Here is a 22,817-nt window from a genome sequence, read left to right as displayed (position 1 = left end):
ATTTATGCCAGAGTTTATCTGGCAAGCTACAGAGTTCACTTTTCAGTTGAAGTAGGATTAAGCTCATTTAATTACTTGTGAAGAAAATTCTGCACCATGCTCAGGCATAGGCCTGGCCACCTTGATTATGAATTTTTCTTACTGATTTTAGACTGCTGTCCTGCAACTAACTTCTGTAAGTCCTGCTCACTTGTAACCCATTAAATAGGCACTTGGACAGGAGGTTCATTTCCCATACATTTTTTATGCTAATAGACCTGAGATGTGTTCATTCAGTGGTGTTGCTTTAGAGCTAAGATACAAGAAAAAAGTATTGAGTATTAAAAAGATAAATGCACGTATAAGGACTGGAAGACAAAACCACAGAAGAGGACATTGATAGGAATAAACATGAAGAGAAAAATGTTAGAAAAATTTGGAAGCTTGTGTCTTACCTTTTCTCCCAAAGGTATAAGGTCTCTCTCAAATCCCTCATGCTGTCGTTGAAGGGCCTGAACACTGAACAGGTCTGAGCCAGGATCAGCAGCACTGAGGATCTGGCACTTCTTCTCAATCTGCTCCTTCATGTCATCTGCTTCCCTAGTAAATGAAAGTAAAGATTTCAGTAATAAGAATGTGTACCAGAGGCAGACTACCAGGATTCACAGTGAAGTCATCACTGCCACCACATCATCATCATTGCCACCGTCATCCTTTTCATTCATTTATTTTATTTTATTTTATTTTAATTTTATTTATTTATCTTTATATGGGAAGGAAAGGAGAGAGGGAGAGAAACATCAATGTATGGTTGCCTTTCCTGCGTCCCCTGCTGGGAGTTGGCCTGCAGGGAACCAGCCTGCAACCCAGGCATGTGCCCTGACTGGGAATCGAACCGCAATCGTGTGGTTGGCAGGCCTGTGCTCAATCCACTGAGCTACACCAGCCAGGGCCATTCATTTATTTTAAAGATTTTATTTATTTTTAGAGATAGGGGGAGGGAGGGAGAAAAAGAGAGAGAGAAACATCAGTCTGTGATTGCCTCTCACATGACCCCCTCTGGGGACCTGGCCTGCAACACAGGCATGTGCCCTAACTGGGAATTGAACAAGTAACCATTTGTATCTCAGCCCCTGCTCAGTCCACTGAGCTACACCAACCAGCACCCATCATCCTTTTTAATGTGCTAGAGCTTATGCTCATTTAATCTTTACAGCAACTACTTGGGGTATAGTTATTATTACAAGTACTTGGGGCATTCTTACTCTATTTATGAGAAAACTGAGCTTTAAAAATAACTAAGCATAATTTTCTAAGCTATACTACTGCTAAATGGCAGAGCCTAAGTTTGAACTAGGTGGTCTGACTGCTGAGCTACATGCTTAGCTATTACATTTTACAGTATTCCATCTTAATCATTCTAAACAATCATAATAATCTGCAATTCACTTTTACTTTCTCTGGATATTCAAAATTACATTTTTACATACTGAAGATGTTTGGATTCCTAATTGTTTCTTCATTTGTTCACTTAATTATGTAGTGTTCCTTAGTATAGCAACAGAGTTAGAAATCATAAATAGATTGTTGAAACACTGACTGTGACTATGAAAATGACTATCATATCTGTTATTCTCTATTATATACATCTAGTTCAGAAATGTAGTTACTTAAACCTCTCATTTCTATTTTGTTTTATTCACTGTCATGACAACATATATGGACTGCTATTATGTACCAAGGACCAAGCCTAGGCACTAGAAATTTGAAGTGAAGAATATACTACTGAAACACCTATTCTCTTATCATCTCTATCTAAGGAAGAAAGGTTATACTGATAGCTATGGCTCTACTAATAGACTTGGAAAGTTTTGAGCAGGTTACAGAGCACAGCTTTTTAGGGTTAAAATTCTCACCTGTGAAACATTTGGACAGCATGGGCACTGCCCAGCATTTGGCGCTGTTCCTCTGCAAGCTTCTGCAAGGATCCCCAGCGGGTGTTCAACTCCTAAAAGAGTCAGACATATTATACTTCTGGTAAGGACCTGACTCAGGTAGCTTAGTGGTTCCTGAAGACTAGTGGTTCCTGAAGACCTTAAATCATGGTTGATTTCATGATATTCACTTCATGAATTGCATAGGGACATGTCTTTTTTAGATAGCTTGAGTTCAGGCCTCATTTACTCTAGAGAGCAGTTATAAAAGGGGTTACTTTCTTTCCCAATCTGATGTTTAAGGGGGGAAACATCAACCCTGAAGTGGCAATTGATGTTTCCTGTGACAGACTGTATTACATCCTCTGAAAAATCAGTGGAAAGCATTGCATTTGTAGTCAGAAGCTGTTCCATTTTTTCTAGGAGATATGTAGTGCCCTTCTGTATTCTGAATTGATGAAACAAAGTAGCCTCTTTGATCCTATTTTCTTGTAGAGGTTAAGTAAATTGTTCTTATGAACAATTTATTTCATTTTGACTTTATGACAACCACCACAAAAAGCAACAGGGAACTCATCTTCACTCGTTTATTACAGTCTAGAGAGCTGAACTAGAAATCCCATTAATATTCATTAGTTTATTAAACCATAGGTATAAATTTGAATCTGCTCTAGAATACCTTTTTTCTCATCTCTACTGACATATATTTTTTCCTTCTTTCATCAGGTTTTATCAGAACCTCTTTCAGTAGGTTTTCTTGATTTGCCCCTTCTACTATCATGACTCCTTCATATCCATTTTCTTTGTATTTATGTATTTGACCACTGAATTTCTGTGTCTATGGTGATAGGGGAGAGGTGAGTATATGTTGTGATTTAAGGACTTCAGATCAGCTCAAATGGCTGAACTATTTGGACTATTGCCTTTGACTTTTCCTGTGGCCAGCTCCATAATTTCATTACATCCTGCATGTTCTAGCTGATCTGTAGAAGATGAAGTTGAATATATTTAAGTTAAATGATTACTCCCAATGCTCAACTAAGTAGTGAGGAGAAATGGAAGGAGCCTTTGTTACCTGCTGTATTTGAGCTCCTTCTGGTGTTAGGAGTTCTTCAAATAAAAGATCATCAGCCACCTTGTTGATGTCCTTCAGTCGAGGCTCATTGGTCTTCAAATCCTGTATGGGAAAGTGTAGATCACTTTCTTATCAATCTTTCATACTCGCTTGTTCATCACTGCTCTTAAATGAATAAATATTAAAACCTAGGGGTGAGGGGTAGTTGGGTGGATTGGGATGGGAGTAAAAGACAAAAAACTGTACTTCAACAAAATTAAAATTAAAATTAAATTTTAAAAATAGGAACAAGGTAAGAATTGTTCTGTATTTATTGATTTGGGATATACTAATTCCATGGCAAAAACAAAAAGTGTCTATGCACTTTAAAACCTATGATCTTGTAAAAAAACAAACAAATCTATAATTACCCTTACTTTCAATGCATAAAAAGCTGCCATTCTCCAAATTTTCACTTAGAAGAGTACCTTTATCTTCCTGATATCCAGTGACTATCAGAAACTGCCTAAGGACACTGTTATTTAATTGAGGTATGGATGTATCCATTTTCTTAGGTTTTTTCATTTCCCTTTATACTTTTAAATTATCTGTTCTTTTTTGTTGACAGTTTTTATTTTTCTTCCTCAGTTTTTTTTATTTAATTTATTGGGATGACATTGGTTAATAAATTTATATGTTTTAGGTATACAATTCTACAGTACATCATCTGTATCTCGTACTGTGTATTTATTAATACACACTCTTAGTCAAGTCTTCCATCACCATTTAACTCTCTTTTACCCTATTCTCTTTTCCTCCACCCCTCCTTTTCTCTGGTAATCACCATTCAACATAACATTGTGTGTATCCTTGAGTCTTTTTTTACCTTGCTTAACCTTTTTACCCTTCTAACCCAACCCCCAAGCCCCCTCCTCTCTGACAGCTGTCAGTCTGTTCTCAGTACTCATGAGTCTGTTTCCACTTTCATTTCACTTATATGTGAAATGTAATGAACAAAATAAAATTCCCTCAATTTTTAAGGTACTTATATACTAGCATATTGTCCCTTTAACAATATATCTTGCAAACATTTCTCCCAGTATACATTTTATTATGATTTTATTTATGGCGATATTTGCCAATACAAAACCACAGATTTTTGTGCATCTTTTAATGAAATTTATCAATCTTCTTACTTAGTGTGTTCAGTGAATCTGAACTTTAAGTCATAGGTAGCCTTTTTCTACAAGACATTAAAAACATAATACAAAAATTCTGTTAATAGAACAGTGTAATTAGAACAATTAACACATGAATAGACAGGTTGCCATAGCTTATCAAGTCTATCATAGAAAAATCAGAAGTAATTTACAGAAATAATTTCAAGTACACATGGAACTTCACTATATGAAACAGGTAGTAACTCAAATAATTAAGGCAATAATGAACATTTTAGTAAATGATGCTGCAAAAATTAATTAGTGATTTGGGGAAAAGATGAGATTGAGCTATACTTCACACCATATTGGGTAATAACCTCCAAATGATCAGGATCTAAATGTAAACTAAATTCTTATAAGTATTAGGAGAAGGCTGGGTTAATCTAATCTTTCTAGGTTTCTTAAAAATCCCTACCTGTATTAAGTAACACCATCAGGGGAATCTATATCTAGACATATTTTCTGCCAACATAAACTCCTACCCCTTCTACAGAACTTCATTGACTGAGTTGCAATCTACTTATATTAAGGCATGCTGTAAGAAACAGCTGTAGGGAGTTTATCATAATTTCTACGGTGATAATATTATTCCTTACATTATGCAATAAATTTTCAATGAGTTTTCCTATGGAAGTCTCATTCTTGGTGTTATTATATAATTTTACTCGTTTTTTCCATTCTTTCACTTTTTTCACATACCTCTAAAAAATAAAATATAATCTCTATATCTACTTATTTATCTATCTATCATCTATCACTTTGAAATTCATTATAATTTATCATCAAAAAGAAAGGATGTATTCTAACTACTAGTCAAAATAATAAAATGAGTTTGAAAGAATAAAGGAGGAAAGAAGGGTTTTAAGTAGGTGGAAAATTGTAAATTGCCTAGCTTTAAAGTCAAGTTGTTCTTTCCATCTTCCCACCCAACTTCTGCCACATAATTAGACTTTACACAGAGTCCAACAATGTTCCATCTCAGTCTGGGCATTAGGAACACAGCACAGTATAGGTCAAGTTTTGAAGAACCCAGGAAGGTCACTACTCCATGCAGTACTTGATCACTACTCCATGTAGCCAGCAACTGCAGACTGCAAAGTTGGGGTGAGTAATTTCTTCTGCATTCTCCTTGCAGCTATAACAGCAACATAAAGATTTAACATGTGGAACTCTCAGTAGATTTGGGAAGACATTTATTAAACTTGAAGTTAAGGAATTACTTAGGAGGAGATATGGGAGAAAAGGAAACAATAATAATCCTCACAAAACTATCTGGAAGAAATGGTCCTTTCTTCTCACCATTTGGAATTCATCAAACTTTTTCTGCAGCTCCCAAACATCATCTAGTTCTATGCCTGTGTTTTCTGCCTTTTTCTCTTGGATCCAGTCCAGCATATCACCTGCCTCATAGGCCAGCAAAAACTCATTGTAACGTTGTAATAGACGACGTCTGCGTTCTTCTGCCCGATCAAGGAGAGAGTGGTACCTATGTGTATAAGTGAAGAGAATTAGAAAGCTGAAATAAAAGATGAAGAAAACACAGAAGAGTAGAAGCAGGACAAGAGAGAGAATGAAAGGGGTAAAAGAGAGAATCAAAGGAAAATAGTAAAGGAGAAAAGAAATACACACAGAAGAAAAATAGCATTGAAATCAGGGAAACATACATTGTTTCATTTTTTTAAGATTTTATTTATTAATTTTTAGAGAGAGGGAAAGGGAGGGAGAAAGGGAGAGAAAGAAACATCAATGTGTGGTTTCCTCTCACATGCCCTGACTGGGGACCTGGTCAGCAACCCAGGCATGTGTTCTGACTGTGAATCAAACTGGCAACTCTTTGATTTGCAGGCTGGGGCTCAATCCACTGAGCCACAGCAGCCAGGGCCGTTGTTCCATTTTAAAATAATAAAAACAGCATTGTTTCAAGTGTGACCAGCAAAACTTTATAGAAGTCAGATATTGACATGCCTACTGATAACTGGATAGGAAACAGCCTGGTAGAATAAACAAAATTCATGTGGAAGTCAGGATACCTTTTTGAAACCTTGCTGGACAAGGAGTCTATTAAGTCTAACCTCAGTCAATTGACTTAATGGTGCTATAGTTTCCTGTCCTTATGTAAAAAACTGAAGCATTTACAGGATAATAAGTTTACTTTTAGCCCCTCTAATCTAACAGGTGCAGTCGTGAGAAGTGTCTTTAACCAATAGGAAATTTTTAGGCAAACATCTGTCCAGCCCTCCAGCCTCTAGAACTCACTGGTTCTCAATCTGTTCCTGACGCTTGGTAATATTGCCTGGTTCTTCTTGCCAGCGCTGAGGAAGCATAGGAAACTCATTATGGGCCAGTTTCCTGACGTAGACAGCTGGCACAAAGCCCTGGTGATCATCAGCTTCCACCTTCCACCAGTCCTGAAGGGAGAGCAGATCACAACTCTTTTTTAGTTCTTGGAAAAGCCACAAATAGGAAAGAGTTCAACTAAGTCTCTAAGCACAAACTTGTGGCTAAGAGAAGCAAAACATCACTTATAGGAGGAGCATTATAATTGCCATATATTAAAAAGAATATAAATAGTGAGTGGCAGGAATTACAGAAATAAGTTTCTGAAATCGAGAAATCTGACATGTTAAATTGACTAATGTTAGACCTTTAACCTTGATGACATTTTCAAAAACCAAATATAGTTCTTTTAATGATGGAACAACTTATCCAGTAGGAATGATAAACAACAACAACAACAAAAAAAAAACATGGTGCCTAAATTAAATCGATCTTCTTGGTGGTGGAGCATCTGTGTATGACAAAACTGTACAATACCGTTTCTTAGCCTATCCTTGCCCCAGACATCCAAAAAATTGTGTTGTCCTGAAATTCACCTATGTGAATGTTTTGTGCTTAAATATAATTCTGATCCCCATGAAGTATATTGCATGTTGTGCTATACTAAGCACTCTGAAGTTAGTCTCCTCAGAAAATAATGTGGTGAAATGGAGAAATCTAAGGAGAAAAAAAGGGGAGACTGACACAACTTATTTGGTAATAAAACATGTTGCTTCTTTAAAATTTTACTTGCCCTCAGATTAACAATATTCTAACCTCTCTTCTTTCCCCAATCACTTCTGGAGATTAATCAAGTATTAGAATATAAAAAATTACTTGAGCTTCAACAAGAGCCATGGTTCCAGTACTGGGCCCTCCGTCCTCAAAGCCAAATTTTACTCTTTTTTAGCTTGATAGATTCTAGTAGTTCCACCCTGAAAACTCCCTGAGACCCTGCTACACAAAAAAGTTCTGCAGGCCTCAGGCAGATTGTGGTTGCCTTAGTGTACTCTGAGACTTTTGCTGAGTTTGAATCTTTATTAAACAAGTGAATACAATTTGCATCTACCTGCTGACTCCCTGAGAACCTGCATTACACAATTTTTGTACTGCTCAAGGGTATTTCAGTGGCAGAGTTTAACAGGCAGTGGTGAGTTTTGAGGTGCCATGTGCCTTTTGCTGACCAGCCCCAACTCTGGTACTGGTGGCACCTGGTCTCAATACACCTTAGCCTCTCCCATGTGCACATAGGCCCAGTAGAGGCAGCTATCAACAATGGATCATTTTGAAGCTTCTAACAGGTAACCCAAGGCCAGTCACAGGCAGTTTGTGATATTATCCTGCAGCAGAGTCCATCCAAAGAGGCTGGCTTCAGACAACAACAGAGAACAACCTAATTAGTTCAAAAAGCAGCACAACCAAGGGGAGATCTAGGCAAGAACCAGACCCTGTTAGGGTGGACTACACTTAATAGGGCCAGCCCACACACAGCGATCATGGCCACTCTGATCATGGCACACTGTGAGCATGGCCAATTCTCACACATACTTGTCCTGAGGGTAAACCACCCACAGATGTGCCAAAAGCAAGAAATGTTCAACTGCAACAAAAGGGCACAAAAAACCCACACAAGGAACACTCCTAGAACACCGGGTCAGGTGAACAGGGAGACTTTGCTACTGGAACGGACAGATCACCAACTACATAAGTACACTTTATCAAGACAAGGAGACAAGGAATATCTACCTAATACAAAGAAACAACACATAAGAGGCAGCAAACATCAAGGAACAAAAAATTTATTTTCCCCCCCAAAGAAGAAATGAACAGCAGATAAGATAAAATAAGAGATTGAATCAGCAGTCTAGAAGACAAGGTAGCAAAAAACTCTCAATCAGAGCAGCAAAAAGAAAAAGAATAAAGAGAGAGAGAGAGAGTGGGGAAGGAAGATGGCAACAGAGCAGGACAGAGTGATTCCAGTTCCTGTACTCCTGGGAGAAAGTCCTGGCAGATCTACTGAAGAACAGTGCAATCAACCCACAGTTCCCCAGCACTTTTTTTGCTCACACGCTACACCTAGTTATTACTCCTTTCTCTCACCTTACCTTAAAATCTGACTGCCTGCAACCTCAATGCTTTCTAGATGCAACTCGCAAGCCTTCCCTCCCCAACAAGAGACCTATTTTTGGTCCATCCTTTCTTAAAAGTCGCAAGTTGGGTAGAAGATTACACTTAACACTATATATAGCCTAAAGATCTTATATCTCTTCTCTACTGGATGTGACTGTAAATATCATAAAATACTCTCCCAATGTCATAAACCATTTTGCCTCCCACTCCAACTGATAACACACAGACAAAAAAAAGAGTAGGTGGAAGTGGAGAACATCAAGATACCTACAGGACTTTACTCTCACCTTACCTCAAAATCTGACCACCCTCAACCTCACTGCTTTCTAAATACAACTCACAAGTCTTCCCTCCCAAACAAGAGACTTACCTTTGGTCTATCCTTTCTTAAAAGTGGCAAATTGGGTTGAAGATTACAGTTAACACTATATAGAGCCTAAAGATCTTCTATCTCTTCTCTACCGGCTGTGAGTATAAATATCATAAAGTACTCTCCTGCTGTTCTAAACAATTTTGCCTCTCCCTCCAACTGATCACACACACACAAAGAGAGGAGTAGGTGGAAGCGGAGAACATCAAGATACCTGCAGGAGACTGCACCACTGAATCTCACAGGTATTCTACCACAAAACAGCACACTATAAACCCAGGGAGTCAGAACAGATCAATTTAAGAAGCTGAGGCTAACAAGAAGAGTCTCATAAACAATAGAAAGACAAAGAAACAATGCCCAAATGAAAGAAAAGGTGGAAATCTCAGACATAATGTTAGATGAAAGCGAGGAAAGTCAGCTATCAGATATTGAATTCAAAGCACTAGTAATCAGGAAATTCAAAGAGCTCACAATGAGCTACCAGAAACTAGAGGGGAGCTACAATGAGCTCTCCGCAAACTATATCACCATGAAAAAGAAAATAGAAACTATCAGCAAAGGCCAAGAGGAAATGAAGAATACAATTTTGGACCTGAAGAATACAGTAGAAAGAATGAAAAGCAGGATCGATGAGGCAGAAGATCAGATCAGCGAATTGGAGGACACAGTAGAAAGAATCTCCCAGAAAGAGCAAGAAAGGGGAAAAAGGCTCAAAAAGAACGAAGAGGGATTAAGAGAAATGCAAGACAATATGAAACATAATAATATTTGAATAATACGGATGCCATAAGGAGAAGAAGTGCAAATGATAAAAAACATTTAAAAAATTAATATTACAAAACTTCCCTAAGTTGATGAGAGAAAAAGTCACACAAATACAGGAAACACAGAGTCCAAATCAAGAGGAAACCAAAGAGGCCAACTTCAACACACATCATCATTAAAATGGTAAAAGTCCAAGACAAAGAGAGAATCTTAAAGGCAGCAAGAAAGAAAAAGGAAGTAACATACAAGAGAGCCCCAATAAAGTTAGCTACTGATTTCTCAGTGGAAACACTAAGAAGAAAAGAGAAGAGAAGAGAATAGAAGCAAGAAAGAGAATGGCAAGAAATATTTCATTTAGAATGGAAGGACAGATAAAGTGCTTCTCAAATAAGAGTAAATTTTAAAAGTTCATCATCACCAAGCCCTTATTATATAAAATGTTAACGGAACTTATATAAGAAAAAGAAGATGAAAAATGTGAACAGTGAAAGGTCAGCAAACTCTCAGTTATTAACAACCATACCTAAAACAAAAGCAAACCAAGAGGACAGCTATATCAGGAGTGGAAGCATAGAAATGGAGAACACATGGAGGGTTAGCAACAGGGGAGTGGGAGGAGGAGAAGGAGGGAGAAAGTGCAGAAAATAGCATAGACAGTAGGTAGAAAATAGATAGAGGGGAGGGCAAGAATAGAAGGGGAAATATAGAATCTAAAGAACTTGAGACACATGGTCATAAACTAAAGGGGGGGAATGGTGGGGGAGGGGTGTACAGGGTGGATGGGAATGAAAGGGGGGAATAGAATAACTGTAATGGTATAATCAATAAAATATATTGTAAAAAAAGAAATATTCCAACTAATGAGATCCAAAGGTCTACAACAAAGGCTACTTTACCCAGCAAGGCTCTCAATCAAGATAGAAGGACAAATAAAGAGCTTCAAAGAGAAAAGAAGCATAAAAGAATATACCTCCACCAAACCAGCTCTAAAAGAATTACTAAAAGAACTGCTTTAAGGAAAGGAAGGAAAAGAGAGAGACAGAGGAACACAGGTACAAAAATAGCAATGAATAAGTACCTATCAATAATAACCTTAAACATAAATAGATTAAATGCTTCAATCAAAAGATATTGAATAGCTGAATGGATAAGAAAGAATGACTCACACATATGCTGCCTACAAGAGACCCACCTCAGGACAAAAGACCATCACAGACTAAAAGTGAAAGCTGGAAACAACTTTTACAAGCAAACAGACATGAGAAAAAAGCTGGGGTAGCAATTCTCATATCAGACAAAAAGCACTTCAAAAAAGAGCCATAAACAGAGACCCAGAAGGTTACTTCATAATACTCAAGGGAAGAATCCACCAAGAAGACATTAACACCGTAAATATATATGCACCCAAAATAGGAGCACCCAAATATATTTTAAAAATCTTAGAGAACCTCAAGAGAGAGATTGACAATAACACAATTATAGTAGGGCATTTTAACACCCAACTGTCAAAAATGGACAGATCTCCCAAACAAAATATCAACAAAGATAGGGCTGCACTAAACAAAACCCTAGATGAAATGGGCTTAAGTGATATATAGAGAGCCCTTCATCCCAAAGAAGCTAAATACACATTCTTATCAAATATACATGGAACATTTTCAAAGATAGACCACAAGATAGCACACAAAACGGGCCTTAAAAAATTCGAGAAAATTGAAATTGTACTAAGCATTTTCTCTGACCACAGGGGACTGAAATTAGAAACCAACAGGAAAAGAAAAAGAAAACCAAAATACCCAAGATCATAGAAACTCAATGGTATCCTATTGAACAATGAATGGGTCAAGAATGCCTTAGGGAAGAAATCAAAAATTTTCTGGAAACAAATGAGAATGAAATCACAACAAAGCAGAACTTATGGGACAAAGTGAAGGCAGTCCTGAGAGGGAAGTTCATACCAATGCAGGCTTACCTAATGAAGATAGAAACATTTCAAAAAAACCTAACCCTACACCTGCAAGAATAGAGGAAAAACAACAAAAAGAGCCCAGAGCAAGTAGAAGAAAGGGAATAACCAAGATCAGAAGAGAATTAAATGACATAGAGACTAACAGCACAATTCTAAGAATCAATGAATCCAGGAGCTGTTTTTTTTTTGAAAGATAAACAAAATAGACAAGCCTTTAAGTAGATTCATTAAGAAAAGAAGAGAAGACACAAATAAACACAATCAGAAATGAAAGAGGAGTAATTACAACTGATACCAGAGAGAAAGAACGGATTGTAAGGAATTACTATGCAGAGCTGTATGCCAAGAAATTTGAAAATCTAGGTGAAAGGAAAAATTTCTAGAAAAATATAATCTTCTAAAACTCAGTGAAGAAGAAGTAGAAAGCCTCAACAGACCAATAACACCAGATGAAATTTAAGCATTCATAAAAAACTCCCATCACACAAAATCCCTGGACCAGATGGTTTCACAGGAGAATTCTACAAAAATTTAAGGAAGAGATAATAGGGGTTATCTCTTCCTTAAATTTTTGTAGAATTCTCCTGTGAAACCATCTGGTCCAGGGATTTTGTGTGATGTCTTCACAGACTTGTCTTCACAGACTCTTCACAAAAAATCCAAAATGATGGGAAACTCCCAAACTCTTTTTATGAAGCCAGCATCATCCTAATTCCAAAACCAGATAGAGACACAACAAAGAAAGAAACTTCAGGCCAATATCCCTGATGAACATAGATGCTAAAATCCTCAACAAAATTTTGGAAAATTGCATCCAACAATACATCAAAAATATCATACACCACAACCAAGTGGGATTCATCCCAGGGATGCAAGGATGTCTAAATATCTGCAAATCAGTAAATGTAATACATCACATAAACAAAAGAAAAGACAAAAACAACATAATCATATCAATAGATGTAGGAAAAGCTTTTGATAAGGTAAAAAATCCATTTATGATAAAGGTACTCAGAAAAGTGGGAATAAACGGAGCATTCCTCAATATAATAAAGGTCATATATGAAAGACCTATAGCCAACATCATACTCTATGGGCAAAAACTAAAATGTTTTTCACTAAGATCAGGAACAAGACAAGGTTGTCCACTTTCACCCTTCTATTGAATATAGTATTGGAAGTTTTAGCCACAGTGATCAGAAAAGAAACGGAAATAAAAGGCAACCAAATAGGAAAGGAGGAAATAAAACTCGCTGTTTGCAGATGACATGATAGTGTACATGGAAAATTCTATGAACTCTACCAAAAAACTTTTCAAACTAAAAAAAGAATTAGCAAATCAGTGGGTTACAAGTCAATATCTAGAAATCAAAGGCATTTTTATACTAACAATGAATCAGCAGAAACACAAATCAAGAAAAAAATCTTATTTGATATAGCAAAAGCAAAAATAAAATATCTGGGAATAAACCTAACCAATGAGGTAAAAGACCTATATGCAGAAAATTACACAACACTGAAGGAAGAAATCAAGGAAGACACAAATAAATGGAAACATATACCATGTTCATGGATTGCAAGAATTAACATCATCAAAATGTCCATACTACCCAGATATTCATAGCAGCACAATTTACGATAGCCAAGATTTGAAAGCAACCTAGATGCCCATCGGTAAATGACTGGATCAAAAAAACTATGGTACATTAACACAATGGAATTCTGTGCTGCAGAAAGGAAGAAGGAACTATTACCCTTTGCAACAGTATGGATGGAACTGGAAAGCATTATGCTGACTGAAATAAGCCAGGTAGTGAAAGACAAATACCATATGATATCACCATTAACAGAAATCTAAACAACAGAACAAACAAGCAAGCAAAATATGACCAATGGCACTCAAATATGGAACAGACTGACAGGGTCCAGAGGGGAGAGGGGAGAGAATCATAGGGGAAAAGGGGATGGACTCACATGAACAAGTGTAAAGGAAACATGGACAATAACTAAGGGTGGGGGGTGGGCAGGGCTGGGAATATAAAACAGAAAACTGTACCTGAACAATATTTAAATTAAAAATAAATAAATAAATAAATAAAATAAAAATGTCCATACTACCCAAAGCAATTTCAGATCAATGCAATACCTATAAAAGTACTAGTGGAATATTTCAGAGACATAGAACAAACACTTCAAACATTTATATGGAACCACAAATGACCCCGAATAGCAACCGTAATTTTGAGAAAGAAGAACAAAGTAGGAGGAGTCACAATACCTGATATCAAACTGTATTACAAGGTCACTGTAATCAAAACATCCTTGTACTGGCATAAAAACAGGCACACATGCCAATGAAACAAAACAGAGATCTCAGAAATGAACCGAACTCTCTACAATCAACTAATATTTCACAAAGGGGGCAGTAACATAAAATGGAGTAAAGATACCCTCTTCAACAAATGGTGTTGGGAGAATTAGACAGCTACATGCAAAAAGGTGAAACTTGTACACCGACTTACACCATACACCAAAATAAATTCAAGGTGAATAAAAGACTTAAATATAAGCGGTAACACCATTAAAGTCCTAGAGGAGAACACTGGCAGGAAAATCTCAGATATTTCATGCAGCAAGATTTTTACTGATATGTCCCCTAAAGCAAGGGACATAAAGGAAAGAATAAACAAATGGGATCTCATCAAAATTAAAAGCTTCTGCATGGCTAAGGAAAACAGTATCAACATAAAGGGAAGCAACTCTTTGGGAAAACATATTTGCCAATGATTCCTCATACAATGGTTTAATCTCCAAAATACACAAAGAACTCACTCAAGTCCACTGAAAGAAGACGAGCAACCCAGTTAAAAAATGGGCATAGAGCTTGAACAGACACTTCTCCAAGGAGGACATACAGAAGATCCAGAGACACATGAAATGATGGTCAATATTGCTAGCTATCAGAGAGATGCAAATTAATACCACAATGAGATACCACTTTACACCAGTCAGAATGGCCATCATAAACAAAGCAACAAACAACAAATGTTGTAGAGGTTGTGGGGAAAAGGGGACCTAGTTCATTGTTGGAGGAATTGTAGACTGGTACTTCCATTATGGAATACAGTGTGGAATTTTCTAAGAAAACTAAATATTAACATGCCTTTTGATCCAGCAGTTCATGTTAGGAGTATATTCTAAGAACCCTGAAACACCAATCCAAAGAACCTATGCACCCCAATATTCATTGTAGCACAATTTACAATAGCCAAGAGTTGGAAGCAACCCAGATGCCCATCTGTAAATGAATGGATCAAAAACTCTGGTACATTTACCCAATGAAATTCTATGCAGCAGAAAGAAAAAAGGAGCTCATACTCTTTGCAACAGCATGGATGGATGGAACTGGAAAGCATTATGCTGAGTGAAATAAGCCAGGCTATGAAAGACAAATACCATATGATCTCACTTTTAACAGGAACCTAAACAACAAAACAAACAAGCCAGCAAAATATGACCGAAGACACTGAAATACAGAACAGGCTGACAGGGACCAGAGGGGAGAGAAGAGAGAATCACAGGTGAAAAGGGCACGGATTCATAAGAACAAGTATAAGGGGCACATATGCAATAAATAAGGGGGGGGGGCAAAATGGGAGGGAGGTGGGGATCACTGGGGTATAGGCAGGGTTGGGAATATAAGGCAAATAACTGTACTTTAGCAGTAATTAAATAAATCTAAATGTAAAAAAAAAATGAGTTTATATCCAACCTAAAAAAAAAAAGAAAATACGTTAAAGAAACCACTTGGACATAATAAATGTAATTATCCAAAAAATAGGGGTACCAAAGGATAAAAGAGAGAACAAGAGATTGAGAATTTACTTGAAGAAATAAGGAATGAGGACTTCCGCCATGATGGAGGCATAAGTGGAAACACTGTGCCTTCTCCCACAACCAAGTTTGAATACAACAAAGGTTTGGAGAACAAAGACATAGCCAAAAACCAGAAAATTGAATTATACGGAAGTCCCACAACAACTAACCATTCAACTGGGACGGTAAGAGGGGCGGAGCCAGCAGCGTAGCAGGATCGGGCAGGACAGATCCCCCGACCTAGGCACGAAATTGTCCCGGACCCAGTCAGGGTGTGGGGCAGACTGACCTCGGTCGCACATTCACGCACAGTGAGACGGACCATGCAGGCCCCAGGGGGCGAACCCAGTGGTGGAGGGCTGACAGCGGTGGCACACTCGTGTGCAGTGGAACGAAACACGTGGGCCTGGTGACGGTGGCAGCTGCCGCACCTGTGGGGGCCGCAGCGGGAGGTGGCAGACGGTTTGCCATTGCTCCTCTTTGACCCCGGCCCCACATACAGTGTCACAACCCAGCAACTGAGTTGCCTTGCTCTGGTGAACAGCTAGGGCTCCGATCCTGCTACATAACAGGCACAAACAGCCCAAAAGATGGCCCAAGAAAAAGTCAAAGTCCCAGAGCTGATAACTCTAAGTGACCAAGAAATAGCCAGCCTCTCAGATGCACAGTTCAAAACACTGTTTATCAGGATGCTCACAGAACTGGTTGATTATAGTCACAAATTAGAGGAACATATGAAGGCTAAACTAATTGAAATGAAGGGAGATGTCCAGGAAACCAATAGCGATGGAAAGGAAACTGGGACTCAAATCAATGGGATGGACCAGAAGGAAGAACAAAACATCTGACCAGAAAGGAATGAAGAAGTGAGAATTCAAAAAAAAATGAGGAGAGGCTTAGGAACCTCCAGGACATTTTTAAAAGTTCCAACATCCGGATTATAGGGGTACCAGAAGGGGGAAAGAAACAGCCACGAGTAGAACAGTTATTTGAACAAATAATAAAGGAGAACTTTCCCAGTCTGGCAAAGCAAATAGACTTCCAGGAAATCCAGGACGCTCAGAGAGTCCCAAAGAAGGTGGGCCCAAGAAGGAACACACCAAGGCACATCATAATTACATTAGCCAAGACTAAAATGAAGGGGAGAATCCTAGAAGCAGCAAGAAATAAGGGGACAGTCACCTACAAAGGAGTACCCATCAGACTGTCAGCGGATTTCTCAAAAGGGACCTTACAGGCAAGAAGGGGCTGGAAAGAAGTATTCCAAGTCATGAAATCCAGACCTACAGCCAAGATTGCTTTATCCAGCAAAACTTTCATTTAGAATGGAAGGACAGATAAAGTGCTTCTCAGATAAGGTCAAGTTCAAGGAGTTCATCATCACCAAGCCCTTATTATATGAAATGCTAAAGGGACTTATATAAGAAAAAGAAGATGAAAAATATGAACAGTGAAAGGACAGCAAACTCACAGTTATTAACAACCACACCTAAAACAAAAGCAAACCAAGAGGACAGCTAGATCAGGAGTGGAACCATAGAAATGGAGAACACATGGAGGGTTAGCAACAGGGGAGTGGGAGGAGATGAAGTGGGGAGAAGGTACAGAAAATAGACAGTAGGTAGAAAATAGAGAAGGGGGAGGGCGAGAATAGTGGGGGAAATACAGAATCTAAAGAAATTGAGACACGTGGTTATAAACTAATGGGGGCAGAATGGTGGGGGAGGGAGTGTGCTGGTGGAGGGGAATGAAGGGGGGAATAGAACAACTGTAATGGCATAATCAATAAAATATATTTAAAAAAGGAAATAAGGAATGAAAATTTCCCTAAATTAGTGAAGAAAAAAGACACAGGCCCAAGGAGCACAGAGAGTACCAAAGAACCTGAACCCAAAGAGGCCCATGCCAAGATAGAGAATAATTAAAATGGCAAAAGTTAAAGATGAAGAGAGAATCTTAAAAACAGCAAGAAAAATATTGTTACCTACAAAGAAGCTTACATAAAACTGTCATCTGATTCTTAGTAGAAATATTTCCAGCCAGAGAAACTGACACAAAATAATCAAAGTGATAGTAAGTAAAGATCAATCTTCTGAAGATGATGGTGGCAAGTTAGGTGGGAGTTGAACCCACTTGCTTGTGCACCCAACTGGGACACCTAGGCAATCTCCTGAACAACATAGTGAACCTCCAACAGAATCCCAGCTGCTATTAAATTTGGAAGACAAGGATTGCAGAGGACTTTTAAAAACAGATGGTAAGGACATTCTGTAAGCTGATGGGAACGTGTCTGGGCTCCCACCATGGCTGTGGTGGGAGCATTGGAGTACAGCCAGGTCAGTGATTGCAACTTAGAGGCTCCTCCTCTCCCAGAGCAGGGAAATCACAAACCTTCACCAGGAGATGCCTGGATACTTAAAGTCACTGGGGTGATAAAGATGCAATAAGAGACACACAGCCAGAGGAGTACCCTAGGACAGCAGTTACTATCTGGGGCAGCAGTCACTGACTGGAATAGTACCAGAGAAAATGGGGAGATGGGCAACACCTAGAGATGGGAGAAGAGACAGGCTGCAACCGGCAGTGACCCAGATAGTCTCTGGACTGGTCAAAGAGTTGGTCTGTGTAGAAAGTCTGGCACTTGTTAGGAATGGCTGTCCAGATGCAAGGGGAATTCACTCAAAAGAGGATAAGCCAGGCAGTGAAAAATAAATACCATGTGATCTCATCTATAAGTGGAACCTAATCAACAAAACAAATTAGCAAAACACAATCAGAGACCAAATAAAGAACAAAGTGACAGTAACCAGTGGGGAGAGGGGAGGGGGATAAAGGGGGAAATAAAGAGAAGAGTCATTAAGGAAGATGTATAAAGGACCCGTGGACAAACTCAAAGGTGGGTAGGAATGAGGGTAGGAGGTGGGGGTGGATAGGGGAAAGTGGTTGCAGGAAAATGGAGACAAATGTACTTGAACAACATTGAAAATATATTTTTTAGAAAGGATCTCAGCCATTGTGCAAGGACCTCTCAAATGCAGTGGCAGGGCCAGTGAAGAAGAAGAAGTGGGGACACAAGTTACTCTCACTCAGAACATCTCACAGATTGATCAAAGGAGGGCAGTGTGGGTGCAGAGAGGTAGCAGTGCCCAGAGAGACTTAATCCAAAGTTTCTGCCCTAAAGAAACTTTGCACACATGTAGCACCCAGGTCAACAAAGAAGGAGGATGAGGGGTGAGATTTGTTTCCCACTCAGTGCACCTAATCAAAATGTTGGTTGCACAGTGGGGTGGACTATAGGCACTGGCCTGGCACATATGCACAGAGTGGACAGTGTTGGCCACAGAGTGCTGCGAGGGTGTGAGCTGGGAACTGGACACATGTGAATAGAATACTGTAGCCCAAACTGAGCACCCATTTCTGTAGAAGAACCAGGGGAAAGGGGAAAAAAATGGAGCCCAGCCCCCCTCTGCCTGCTTCATCTAGAAAGACCAGCAAAACCCTCTAGGCAGGCTTAAAGTCAGAAGGAGGCTTTCTTTCCAAGTGTAAGATAATAAGACTTGGAGCTGTGAGAAGACCAAAGACAGATCCGGGAAGAAATCAGACGAGCACCAGCAGCTGAGACATATATCACTTTGCTGTCCTCCAGAACTTACATTTTTTAATTCCTCTTCTTTTCATTTAATTAGTTTTAGTTGGTTTGTTTGACTTCATGATTTGTTTTCTTTACTCTCCCTTTCATATTGCATTTTAATTTTTCCTCTTTCACTTCACTCATATTCCAACAGCACACTACTCTTGGTCTTTTATTTTTTTATTTAGATTATATATTTCTAAGTATATTTTATTGATTATTCTATTACAGTTTTCCCAATTTTCTCCTTTTATCCCCCCTCTACGCTGCATCCCCCAACCCTCCAGCATTCCTCCCCTTAGTTCATGTCCATATACATGAACATATGTACATATACTTGAACATATGAACATATGTACAAGTATATGTACATATACTGGGTTGTACATATAAGTTCTTCAACTTCTCTGTTCCTATACCATTCTTAACCTCTCCCTGTCTATTTTATGCCTACTAATTATGTTTTTTATACTCTGTACCTTCACCCCATTCTTCCCCTCCCCCTCCCCACTGAAAACCCTTCATGTGGTATGTTCATTTCACTGAATCTCTTATTGTTCTAGTTGTTTCCTTAGCTTTTTTTTTGTTAGGGTCAGTCGATAGTTGTAAGTTTGTTGTCATTTTACTGTTCATAGTTTTTGATCTTTGATTTTTCTTAGGTAAGTCCCTTTAACATTTCATGTAACAAGGGTTTGATAATGATGTACTCCTTTAACTTTACATGCTCTGGAAGCACTTCATATGCCCTTCCATTCTAAATGATAGCTTAACTGGATAGAGTAATCTTGGATGTAGGTCCTTGCCTTTCATGACTTTGAATACTTCTTTCCATCCCCTTCTTGCTTGTAAGGTTTCTTTTGAGAAATCAGCTGAGAGTCTTATGGGAACTCCTTTGTATATAATTCTCTCTTTCCTCTTGCTGCTTTTAAGGTTCTCTCTTTATCTTCAATGTTGGGTGATTTAATGATGATGTGTCTCTCTGGGTCCAATTTCTTTGGAACTCTCTGGGCTTCCTGGACTTCCTGGAAGTGGGAAGTTTTCCTTCATTATTTGTTCAAATAAGTTTTCAACTTCTTGCTCTTGTTCTTCTCCTTCTGGCACCCCTATGATTTGGATGTTATATCATTTAAAGTTGTCCCATAGGTTCCTAAGCCTCTCCTCATTTTTTTTTTTTTTTGGATTCTTGTTTCTTCATTCTATTCTGGTTGGATATTTATATCTTCCTTTTGTTCCAAATCACTGATTCAAGTCCTGGTTTCCATCCCTTTACTATTGGTTCCCTATATATTTTACTTTTTTTCACTTTGGGTAGCCTTCATTTCTTCCTTCATTTTGCGACTAAGTTCAATCAGTTCTGTGAGCATCCTGATTGCCAGTTTTGAACTCTGCATCAGATAAGTTGTCTATATCCTCATCACTTAGCTCTTTTTCTGGAGTTTTGATCTGTTCTTTCATTTTGGCCATATTTCCTTGTCTTGGCACACCTGTTATGTTGTAGGATGGTGGAGCCTTAAGTATTCACCTGGATGGGGCAACCTTCTTTGCTGCATTGTGACAGGCTGTGGGAGAGGTATTAGAAAAGGAGCAATGTGGCTCACTTGCTGTGCTCTAACCCCACTTTCCGATGAATTCTCTCATGTGAGACTGGGAGTTTCTTCCACCATGGTAACCCCCTGTGGTAGTTATAGCTAATTTGAGTTCTTAATGTCCCATTCAACCAGCCCTGCCTCACCCATGTAGTTCGCCCCCTTGCTGTGGGTTCTCTCCACTTGCCTGGCTGCCCATCTCCATCCCTCCTACCAATTTGGGCAAATGTTTATTTAATCCCTTGGTTGTTGGAATTCTATGCAGTTTGGTTTTTTGGCACTTCTGGTTGTTTATTGTTTTTAGATTGGTTGTTATCCTCCTTTTGGTTGTGCGAGGAAGTGAGGGGTTTCTACTTAAGCCTCCTTCTTGGCCAGAACACAGGTTATATATTACTTATCAGATAATTGTTATTCCAAATCTCACACAGCACCCTTGCCTGGACTAAATCCATTTTGTCATCTTCCTGAGCTTTATTACTATTGTGGTTAACTTTATTCTCTGATGCACTATGCCAAGTTTCCATCCCTTAATCTCATCATATCTCACCATCTAACCTTGCATAAGCATTTTGCTTTCTAAAGTCAGCTCACATTCTTTTTCCCTTTTAATTAGAGTCATATCTCTTTTTCACCTTTTATAAAAAATGGCTAGTAGGGTGAAATATCATGGCTATTGCTCTATTTCCCCAAAGGAATTCCTATCTGTTCACTTGTTGTTAGTACTCTAAACCTCATAGAATGCTGTCCTACTGTCTTACTCCATTTCAACTTTGTACTGCTCCTGATCAGTTGAGTAAGAAATTTTATTGCATTATTTTCTCTCTGCCAATTTCTTTCTTTCTTCTTTTTTTTCTCTCTCTTTTTTCACTCCCTTAAACTGGATTTTACTTTTCAGTCTTATTAGTTTGCCTCCCCTATTCTTTTAGAATTATTTTTCTTTACTGAGCATGTCTCATATTCACTTGTTTTCTTCAATATTCTTATTCCTGTTTCACCTTTATTAAATTATATTTAATTGGTTTTATTATCGATCCTGCTGTAGGTTATCTGCAATTTTGCTCCCTTTCAAACTTTACTTCAAACCTGATAGTATACTCTTCCCTCTTTTACCCCATTGTTCCCATCGCCCTTTTGTGTTATACTTATGTCATAAATTTTGCTTTCTTCCTTTCTTTGCCTTGGTTCCATACCAACTCTTACTATTTCTCCTTCCTCTTACCACATAACAACATGTTTCTATTTCTAGTCATCTCATATTTCTTTTGTCATATCATAATATCTGCAACCCCTCTTCACATTTATTAATAATAGTTCTATAGGGGTTCAGACTGCTTATGAGGTAGGGGGATGAAGCTGGTTGGATGAACAAGAGGACTGAATTATTGAGCTGGAAGACAAGGCACAAAGAAATAATCTGGGTAGAGAAGCTGCATGAAAAAAGACTAAACAATGAAGATAGCTTAAGGGAACTGCGAGACAAAACAAAATGCAACATTCGAATAATTTGAATTCCAGAAGGAGAATAAAAAGAAAAAGGGATAGAAACACTGTTGAAAAGATAATGAAAGAAATCTTCCTGAATGAGGAGAAGGGGAAATCCACCAAAGTGAGGAAGCACAGAGTCCCAATCAAGATGAACCCAAAGTGGCCTACTTCAAGACACGTCATAATTAAAATGCCACATTTTAAACACAGAGAATCTTTAAAGCATCAAGGGAGAAAAAAGAAGTAACAAATAAGGGAGCTCCAATAAGTCTAGCAGCTGATTTCTCAACAGAAACACTACAAGCCAGAAGGGAATGGCAAGAAATATTTGTTTGGGGAATCCTCCCACAACAGCCGCTTGACTTACTCCCCTCCCAGCCAGGTAGCAATCTCCAATGTTGCACAGAAGGTGAAAGAGAAGGATCTAAGAACCCCCATAGCACTAGGAAGGGACCTAGGCAGCCTGCCTGAGCATGTGCCCCAGTACCCCAGCCCACAG

General features: G+C 38.5%; 1 protein-coding gene across 2 annotated transcripts in view; it reads right to left on the bottom strand.

Moving 5' to 3' along the window:
* The window catches only part of SPTA1 (spectrin alpha, erythrocytic 1), a 199,218-nt gene that overhangs the window by 78,854 nt on the left and 97,547 nt on the right, over nucleotides 1-22,817 (bottom strand). For both annotated transcript variants that reach the window (XM_037039373.1, XM_037039374.1), the window contains exons 22-26: nucleotides 6,444-6,595; nucleotides 5,487-5,673; nucleotides 2,989-3,090; nucleotides 1,896-1,987; nucleotides 435-579 (exon numbers count right to left, since the gene is read on the bottom strand). In XM_037039373.1, coding sequence (XP_036895268.1) covers nucleotides 435-579; nucleotides 1,896-1,987; nucleotides 2,989-3,090; nucleotides 5,487-5,673; nucleotides 6,444-6,595 — 678 coding nt within the window. The remainder of the gene's footprint in view (nucleotides 1-434; nucleotides 580-1,895; nucleotides 1,988-2,988; nucleotides 3,091-5,486; nucleotides 5,674-6,443; nucleotides 6,596-22,817) is intronic.

Source organism: Sturnira hondurensis, unplaced genomic scaffold, assembly GCF_014824575.4.
Source record: "Sturnira hondurensis isolate 20B ecotype Veracruz unplaced genomic scaffold, ASM1482457v3 Scaffold0025370, whole genome shotgun sequence".
NCBI lineage: Eukaryota > Metazoa > Chordata > Mammalia > Chiroptera > Phyllostomidae > Sturnira > Sturnira hondurensis.
Note: the sequence above shows the minus strand (reverse complement) of the source record. Positions and strands in the feature narration are given on the sequence as shown.